This window comes from Macadamia integrifolia, chromosome 1 (assembly GCF_013358625.1).
Source record: "Macadamia integrifolia cultivar HAES 741 chromosome 1, SCU_Mint_v3, whole genome shotgun sequence".
In the NCBI taxonomy this organism is placed as follows: Eukaryota; Viridiplantae; Streptophyta; class Magnoliopsida; order Proteales; family Proteaceae; genus Macadamia; species Macadamia integrifolia.
This window is the reverse complement of record NC_056557.1, coordinates 12,337,917-12,346,740: the sequence shown is the minus strand read 5'-3', so window position 1 is coordinate 12,346,740 and position 8,824 is coordinate 12,337,917. Positions and strand designations below refer to the sequence as shown.

The window sequence follows — 8,824 nt, the reverse complement described above, 5'->3', positions numbered from 1 at the left end:
TTCAACTAAGTCTGAAGGAAGAGTGATTCTGAAAAAGCTATCCTATATAACAGTAAAAAAGAAGGGATCAAATGGATTCTTTCACTCAAGATACCTGTACTAAAATTCGCGAAAAATTTCAATTGATCCAATGATTGTGAAATTTGCTGAAATGATGCAAGTATCTTCCACAAGGAATCCTTTGGATGGATCAGAAAACACACAAAGTGGCATGAACTTCGGATAACCCCAACCCTTTCCTTTGACTGGAAAGTGATAAGTAACTGCAAGATTATCAGAAAATATATAAATTCTTAAAGAAAATCTAATCCAACATTGATTAACAAGACATAACATAGGCTACAGGGGTAAATGAATGTCTTAACAACCACAATATAGCTACAAATCACTTAAGTATTGGGACACGGATTCTATAAGAATTTTTGTTACTCTTTAGATTGATTTATGTCAATTGGAAAAATCCATTCAATGCCTCAAAATGTCTAAGCAAGCAGACAATTTCGAACCAATATAAATGGATGAATCTCTGACCTTAATATCCTACAATTTGGTGGTCTGAGTAATCCATATCCATCCATGGATACATCGATTCCATGGTCATAGAAAAGAAAACCAGAAGGATGGTTAAATTTTTCTGATGAGTTAGATAGGGTAGCTTCCTTCTGTTAAATTTTTCTGATGAGTTAGATAGGGTAGCTAGAACTGAATGTTTTAGGAACTCTGTTTATCCTAAAATTCTGTTTTTCTTGCTTTAATGAAGTTAGTTTTTCAATTAAAAAATAAAAAATAAAAAGACTAAACAGGCTATTTGCCCATGTGCCCTGAGATTCCTATTTGGCAACATGTCAATCAATAAAAAGGAATAGTTTCCTCTGATTGTTTCCACATTATTTAGAATTTCCAAAGATATCAAGTAAGTTTAGAATTTACCACATTCGCTAATGCCATTGCCATTTGACTGGTCAACCACTGTCAAGGAATAACGAACATATGGTCCTTCGATAAGAAGGCTTGAATTACCCGGGCGCACAAAAAGAGAAATATAGTTTCCCAGACCTACTTCACATCCTCCAGGATAGAAATGGAGAGTCCTGCATACATAAGATTAGGAAGGTCAGTAGAATAAATGAGGAAAATAAATATTCAATTAATACGGTATTAGCATACTCAGCATATACCATTTGTGATATCCAGAACCAAATGGTTCACTTTTACAGCTTTCTTTTATCTGCGAAATGTTTTCTATCTTCCACCTATATTCAGTAGTAACCCCTTCTGTTATCATCTGCAAGCATTCACCTTTGCCCGAACATCTCTCCCGACAAACGAAAACGGTAGCTCCAAAGACGCAGGAATCTTTAACTAGAAATCCGCAAGAGGGATTACTAAAGCTTTCCAGTGACATGAACTCACCAACTCGCCATTTGGTATTCGGTTCGTCAAACTTTGCATTGGTTTCTGTATTGATGGCACGGAATCAATTCAATTTATACAGAGCAATGTTCAGCATAAAAATTAAATGCCAATACCAAATAGATGAGTCAAACATATTCGCTGGATGGGTTTTCATGCAATACAAGTCCAGCCTCAAGAGAGAATGATGCAGATTCTTCACCAAACTAGGCTTGTTTTATTAGGATTAAGCTTAGGGTTGGGTTGTATACGTGTTGGGCCTTCAGTCCATGTGGTTTGGAGTGTATTGGGCTACTTTTATGGGTCTAATCTAGGGGTTCTAAGGTTGCATACGGAATTCAGTGATTTGTTTCCTTTTTCTTTAGTTTTCTTTTTAGATGGGGTTATTTAGTTTCTAATTTCAGTACCTAAATTAGTTTCTAATTTTTTGTTTCCTATTTCAGTTTTTGGAAACTAAAGTTAGTTTCTATTTTATGTATCCCCCCATCATTATTATAAATAAAGGAGAGCTCTCATTAGTAGAGCCATAATTTTATGAACAAAAAGATGCTGCAGCGTTTCCCCTCTGTGAGGGTTCTTTGTGTTTGATCAGAGAGAAGGGTTTGGTGCGTGATCCATTCGACTCCTTGCGGCGTGAAGTCCAGGAGGTTTTTCTTCAATTTTTCTTATTTATTTCAAGTTGGTTTTCAAGATTCTATTGCTGTCGAAACATTCAGGTATTTATATTTCTGATTTCTGCCCAGATTTTCTGACAAAAGAGCCAATTGGCCTCTACTGTTGGTATTAGTTCCAGCCGTCAGTTTGCTCTCAAATTCTGGTAGACTGCTCTCCCATTCCCCACTAAGGATCAATCCAAATTTGGGCTTTTTCTGTGCAGCCATTAGTGAGATATTCGAAATCTCTCATATTTTGTTCTATAGTGATTTTTCCAGAACAGAACCAGAATCGATTGCTTTGATCTGTCCTATTCTGTTTCTGTGATTCCTGCTGTTGATTTGGGACTGTTGCATCATATTACTACTTCTGGTTCATCTACTTGATCAATTATAATCTGGCCTACGTAGTATTGGATATTGAAGTCGACAGCAGCTGGTTTGCCTCTATTTTCTGTTGGTCTGCTACTTGCTGGTGTGTTGGGATTGGTTTTGGTTGTTCTTAGATTAAAAAGTTCCTGCAGTCTTGGGTCTGGTTTGTTTGTCAAATCTAGTCCTACATTAGAGAAAGCCAGCCTAACTAGCCCTCATGATTTGGCTAAAGTCAGGCTCATACTTTGAGTGTTTCATTAGACCACAATTATATCTATTTTCCATGTTATTCTTTTCCTATTTGGTTTTAGCCGTTAGAGGTTCCTATTTTTCTGGTTGTAAGCTACTTGGTAGCCAAGATCTCTACTTTGTAATTACAACTAAATTAATATATATAGAAGAGGTAGGGAGAACTCTCCATGATTTTGGCAACATTTATTGATATCGTGTCTTCTACATTGAAGCAACAGCTCCTATAGCAAAGTAGCAGCAACCAATGTATCCTTGGAATGGTAGGTGGTGAACCGAATCAATCCTTCCCTCTCTACCATTTCTCCTCTTGTTCTTCCATCCATTGATTCAGTCAGTTTTCCAACAGGTAATCTCCTTCCTACTGTGGACATATTCTAGGTATTTTATCACTTAATCTTTTAATCCTAGTTTCTGCCCTATTATACCTATCAACTAACAAGGTTTACTGAAGGTTTCCATCACATAACCACCTCCACGGTTTCTGTTTCCTTCACTTTCTTTTCTGTTTTAAGTTGTAACTTAGCAACCATCGACCTCAGGTTTTTTAGTGCTCATCTCTTTCTTTCCTTCCATCCTCTATTGTTCTAAAACTTCTACTAATACTAGTTCACTGTTTTTTGATGTTGTTATTAATTCTGGCTGCAGGGGCAGCAGGGGCTGCAGGGATTCAATTTAACATTTTAGTTAATCCAGCAATAGGATTGACTTCATATTTGATATGTTTTCCTGCCTGGTAGTCTTACAATTGACCAGAATTTGAGTCATCTAACCCATGGATTCGGAGTTATTAGGTTCTCTTGAGTTGCTAAACTCTGTTGATATAAAGTTTCTATTTTCTGTTATACCTTGTTACAGAAAATTCAACCATTGGATCAGCTTGATATTTGGAGGAATGTAATAGCATGTTGAGGGGTCTATTTAATAAAAATCTCATCCCCACAAGACCATTAGATTCTGAAATATTTGACCTTCTATATTTCTACCATTTTGTTTGTTTGTTTGGATTGCTGTATTTCTGTCCTCCTTTGGTCATTGTGTTCTCTTAATATTACCTAATGTACCTAGAACACATCAGGTTTCTTTAACCCTGAAATGTTAACAAGATACAGAACATAATTTATGCGAGAGAAGGAAATTACCAAAATTTAGGAGCACCAATTTAGAATTTCGACACAATATTAACTATGAAATATCTTCAAGTAAAGTAGGGCATTTTTTACTTATTTATTATTATTTTTAAAATTTCGTATGTATGTTATTCAAGTAAGGCCTTCAATTAAAGAATGGCGGAGCAAAATTTGTGTAAACAAACACAAATATTTGGAATATGCCCCTGGGGGAGGGGTTGTGGGTGTGAACTTTAACCAAAAAAATATCAGTTTAGACATGACAAGCGGCAAAGCTCCGTGTTTTAGTAAATTACCTTGAAGCATCACATACCGGCCTCGAATATGGTCAAATACAAATAAACGAAAAACTGTTTCAATCTCCCAACCAGGCTGGATGGACCTAGTTTCTTCGATGCCCAAGTAAAGAGACAGATAATGTACTTTCTGCTGCTTGTTTTTGTTCAGAGAGAGAGACATCTTCCTGCATGTGAGCCCACAAAGATACGTGTATACATGTTAAGAATTATGGTTTTGAGGATGAAGATGAGGAGGAAAGAAGTTACCATTTATAGCCACCAGCATAGAAAACCTTGGAGTCACTTCTAATTTTAGGAAGCGTGCAAAGTTGTGAAAATGATTTAATTTTAAATGTGTAGTGCGTTGGCATATCATCTCTCATTGATTTCATTGGAACTCCTGCCAAGAAAAAACAGTGGAAATCTGTTAATTTCATACCAACTAAATAAAATTCAAAAGATTATTAACCATATGTTAAGATGCCTTACAACATCAGAACAAGGAGATAAGGAATCAAAAGTCCATCAAAATTTTTGTCCAAACTAATGCTAGTATGGTGCTTGCTATCCTAGAAGCGAAGACAGGGTGGAATCACAAGTTACTTTGTGTTATTAAGAAAGAGTGCAAGAATGAAGAATCTGGGTTGGAAAAGTTCAACCCAGAAAAGACAACTTTGAATTGAGTTGGTATTTGGTACTAGCCCAACCATAAAACAGAAAAGTTGGCAGGTCCCTAAAAATTGGAACCTTGAGAACTCTTTTCTGTATTGATGATTTACTTTCAATTCACCCACCTATTTTTAAAGAAGGAAAGGTAGTATCATATGTAGCGGACTTTCCCATAGGTACACCATAGGCTGATTTCATTATAGGCTCTGTCCACACAAATCCATTAAATTCAGTCAACATAAACTGAATGCTTTACCAGATGAAAATACAAATATCATGGATTTTGGACTAGCTAAGGCTGCTGAAAAGATTACCCTTACCTTCATGGTGTCCTTTACTAAACAATCTGACGATCCTGCATCATTTAATGTTAAAAAGCTTGTTGAGGAGGCTAAATAATTAAATATGGGCATTCACACATACCGTTTGTAATAATATCCAGCTCCCCTTGAAAGACATAAACATTCATTTTGTCCGCTTCTACTCTCTCCAATAATAAATACCTCTGCCCCGAACACACATGTATCATTAACAAGATATCCGTAAGACTGGTTCTTGAACACACTGAGTGGGATGAACTCATCAGATCCCCATTCAGTTTTCATCGCATGAAAACGCTTCCCTTGAGTTTCTGTATTTAAGAGATGAATACAATTTGGAATTTAATATGTGATAACAAGAGAAAATTTAAAGTACTAAAGCATCAAATCTTCAAGAAATCAAATGGTAATGATTAAGTCAGAAGGACTCAACCTTTGTGAGTTTGATTGTCCAATAATGAATAGTGATAAAAACAGACATATTAATAATTATTACTTGCTGTTGTTGCTTAATCTGATTATTTTCATTTTCTGTTCTGAGATCAATCTACCTTCATTGGTATCAGTTCTCAGTTCTGGAGAGCTTGCTTCAAGGGGCACTCTTCTTTTACTTGGAATCCTACCATTGGATTGGTTTCAATTTCTGTTATTCTTTTCTCCCGATAGAATAATCAATTCCATTCGAAGGTACATCTGATATCCTGATGTTGTGTTTTTTAATCTTATTTGGTTTTGACCACTAATTATTCATTGCCGTTATGGCTTCTTAGTATGTTTCTGATCCTAAACCTTTAGGCTTCTAGAAACCCATCTCTAGACCATTGCTATTCTCTTTATATAATCTGGTATCCAGATTGTTTTCAATGTTTAGTATTCATTAGCACATAAAGCATTTGTCTTTCTAATATTTTAAACTCAAAATGGTTTAACAGACTAGATGATGCTGACCGTATGTATAATGAGCAGAGCAATAAAAATGGCCTATCAAACAAGTGTAAACATGTAGTTAAACATGTTTACACTCAAGTTTGGTCAATCCAGATATCAAGAGGACCCGCCAGATACTCTACAAAGGCCAGAGTAACAATGGCCTATACGAGCTCCCATCCTCTGCTTCACTGTGCCTTTTGTACTCAGTTGTGTGCGCTCCAATAGCTGATTGGCACTCTCGTCTTGGACACCCTTCAATAAATATTGTTCGTCGCCTTGTTGCTAAATTTGACCTTCCAGTCACACGCAAAACATTCTCCCATTGTGATGCATGCCACTGTGCGAAGAGTCATCGCTTACCATTTTCTCTTTCTTCTTCCATTAGTAGTACTCCACTAGAACTTGTATATTGTGATGTTTGGGGACCTGCCCCCACTGTTTCTGTTGATAAATTTCAATATTATGTCATCTTTGTCGATGATGACAGTAAATACATTTGGCTTTACCCATTAGTGCACAAATCTAATGTACTTCCTGTTTTTGTTCGATTCAACTGGATGCCCACATCTCTGTTAGATAACATCAGCTAAGTTAAAAAGGCTAGAGAGTCAGCTAAAGACTTGGGCTAAAGAAAATTTCCTAAATGTTTATTTTGAAGTTGACAGAGCAGGATGTTGTTGGATGATATTCAAGCTTTGATTGAAGCTAATCGAATCGGTGATGCTCTCTTTGAGGTGGAATCTTCAACTAAGAGGGATCTTGACTCAGCATTGCAGCTTCAGGAGAAAGTGTGGGATGAAAAATCCTGGATGAAGTGGTTCTGATGTGGCGATCGAAATATGAAGTTCTTTCATATGACTGCTAAAATCAGAAGGGCCAAAAATCAGTTAAAAGAAATTCATGATGAGGATTGGGTGGGTGGTGTCCTAACATCTCCCGCAAGTATTAGCCAATTTATATTTTCTCACTTTGAAGATTTTCATAAGAAGAATACACGTTTTTGAGACTAATAGCTTATCTTGTATCTCTACTCTCATTACAAGTGAGGATATTGTTTCCTTACTTCTTCTCCTACATATGATGAAGTTTGGGGTGTGCCTTGCGGCTTAGAACTTATTTACAAAGGGTGTGGTCACTAAAGGGGTAAATTCGAATGGTTTACTCTAATTCTTAAGGTGGCAGGTACTTCTAAAGTGGGATAGTTTCACCCAATCTATTTGGGAACTTCTTTTTCAAAATCATCCCTAAGATTCTTACTACTTGATTATCAACCATGCTTCCTAGGTTGATTTCAAAGTACCAGTTGCTTTCTATAGGGGGAAAGTAATAATACAGGGGCGGATTGAGACTCCTAACTCCCGATGCAGGAGCAGGGTGGTCTACAATCAGGGAGCAGGAGGGTTTGGAAACACATTAAACCTCCAATGAATCGTAACATTCATAATGATCAACTTTACAGGGCCCTATTGCTCGGTTAGATAAGAGAAGTCCACACGTCCGGTTAATGCTTCTCACTTTGGTGGATCTTATACCAAATTTTTTTAACCCAAGGGGATAGCGTAATTTGTGAGCAACGAACTTGGTATGAACCATAAACTCGGACGTCCTAAGTTCGACTCCCACTACGCACACCTTGAGCCACTCACACGGGAGTGTTTAGTGCTCTTCACTGCTTTCAGTGAAAGTTGAATGGTTCTCATTCAACCTTGTTATGACCCAGTCCATGCGGTTGTGGGGTCAGTATGGGCCATCAGGATTAGTCAGACCAAAGGGTTGGATACCCATTGTTAGCGGAAAAAAATAGATAAGAGAAGTCCAACCCAACACAAAAACCACTATCTAGTGCTATAGAAACACACACTTTTTTAAATCCACCTCCATATGTTGTATTTTTAATTAAGGCTATGTTTGGAAGCCAACATAAGAAAAGAAAAAATTCAAGAAAATTGGAATTTGAGGAAAGAGATAGATACATAAAAAAATCATTATGTAATCATGATTTTTGTCTTAAAATGCCTTTGTACTATTTTTTTTTTCTTTTCCTTTTCAGGCCACCAGACATAGCCTAAATTAAGAGCCGTACACTTAGGCTGTGTTTGGTAGCCCAAAGAAGAAAAGAAAAGAAATGAAAAAAAAAGTAATCTAGGAAAGAGAAGAAAAGAATAGAAATGAAATGACATGGTAAGAAAATAAAAAAAATTATGATTGTTTGGCTATAAATAGAAGAAAAGAAAAGTTTTTTTTTTTCCTTGTGTTTTCTCGTATTTTAGGTTTTTTTTTTTTTTTTTTTTTTTTTTTTTTTTTCCAGTAAAAGAAAGCTTCATCATTCGCAAGGTGAATTTTGAAATTAGAAAAAAAAATCTTCCCTGGCTATTTTGGAACCTGACCTTAAGATTTAATTCTCTTAACTGTTACTAGGGTTTGCAGCAACCTAGGAATTTGTGAAATTTTTTATTCATTTATTAACTAAGAGTAAACGGAAGAGGGGCAAAAGGTGGGAGTGGAATACGTCATGTCCAAAAAGAAAGAGAGGTTGCAAATAATTTATCATACGAGGGAGAGGGAGAGGGAGAGGGAGAGGGAGAAGGAGAGGGGGGTGGGGGATAAATGACGTACAGAATATGAGATTTTACCGATGAGTTAAGACTCCTAATATAATTACCCTCGGTAATCCGTATTTATAGATAACAGCAACCGTTGGCCCAGCAATCATGGAAGTATGACGTATCTCAATTTCCCATGTTTAGTAATCTAGAAAAGCCACTAACTTAATGAAACTTTATCTGGTAAAGAGCTGAAGACCTTTCCAT

General features: G+C 36.5%; 1 protein-coding gene across 2 annotated transcripts; it reads right to left on the bottom strand.

Moving 5' to 3' along the window:
• LOC122077061 lies at positions 1-5,432 on the bottom strand. Of its 2 annotated transcripts, none has more exons than XM_042642841.1 (8): positions 5,188-5,432; positions 5,085-5,110; positions 4,890-4,970; positions 4,363-4,495; positions 4,114-4,280; positions 1,179-1,458; positions 931-1,091; positions 1-263 (listed from the first exon to the last, which is right to left on the bottom strand). In XM_042642841.1, the coding sequence occupies exons 1-8, from the start codon at positions 5,367-5,369 to the stop codon at positions 100-102; spliced, it is 1,194 nt and encodes a 397-aa protein (XP_042498775.1). In that variant the 5' UTR covers positions 5,370-5,432; the 3' UTR covers positions 1-99. The 2 variants fall into 2 exon arrangements, with proteins under 2 accessions (XP_042498775.1, XP_042498767.1); XM_042642833.1 differs by having other exon boundaries at positions 5,085-5,119; positions 5,188-5,431.
• Between the last annotated feature and the right edge of the window lie 3,392 nt (positions 5,433-8,824).

What these genes read in the sequence shown, in the direction of transcription:
- LOC122077061 (XM_042642833.1), bottom strand. Translation starts at nt 5,369, where the DNA reads ATGAAAACTGAATGGGGATCTGATGAGTTCATCCCACTCAGTGTGTTC. An exon ending in GCTGGATATTATTACAAACG is followed by an intron (nt 5,120 to 5,187) that starts GTATGTGTGAAT and finishes TAAATGATGCAG; the next exon opens with GATCGTCAGATTGTTTAGTA. An exon ending in CTTTCCTTCTTTAAAAATAG is followed by an intron (nt 4,496 to 4,889) that starts GTGGGTGAATTG and finishes TTTTCTTGGCAG; the next exon opens with GAGTTCCAATGAAATCAATG.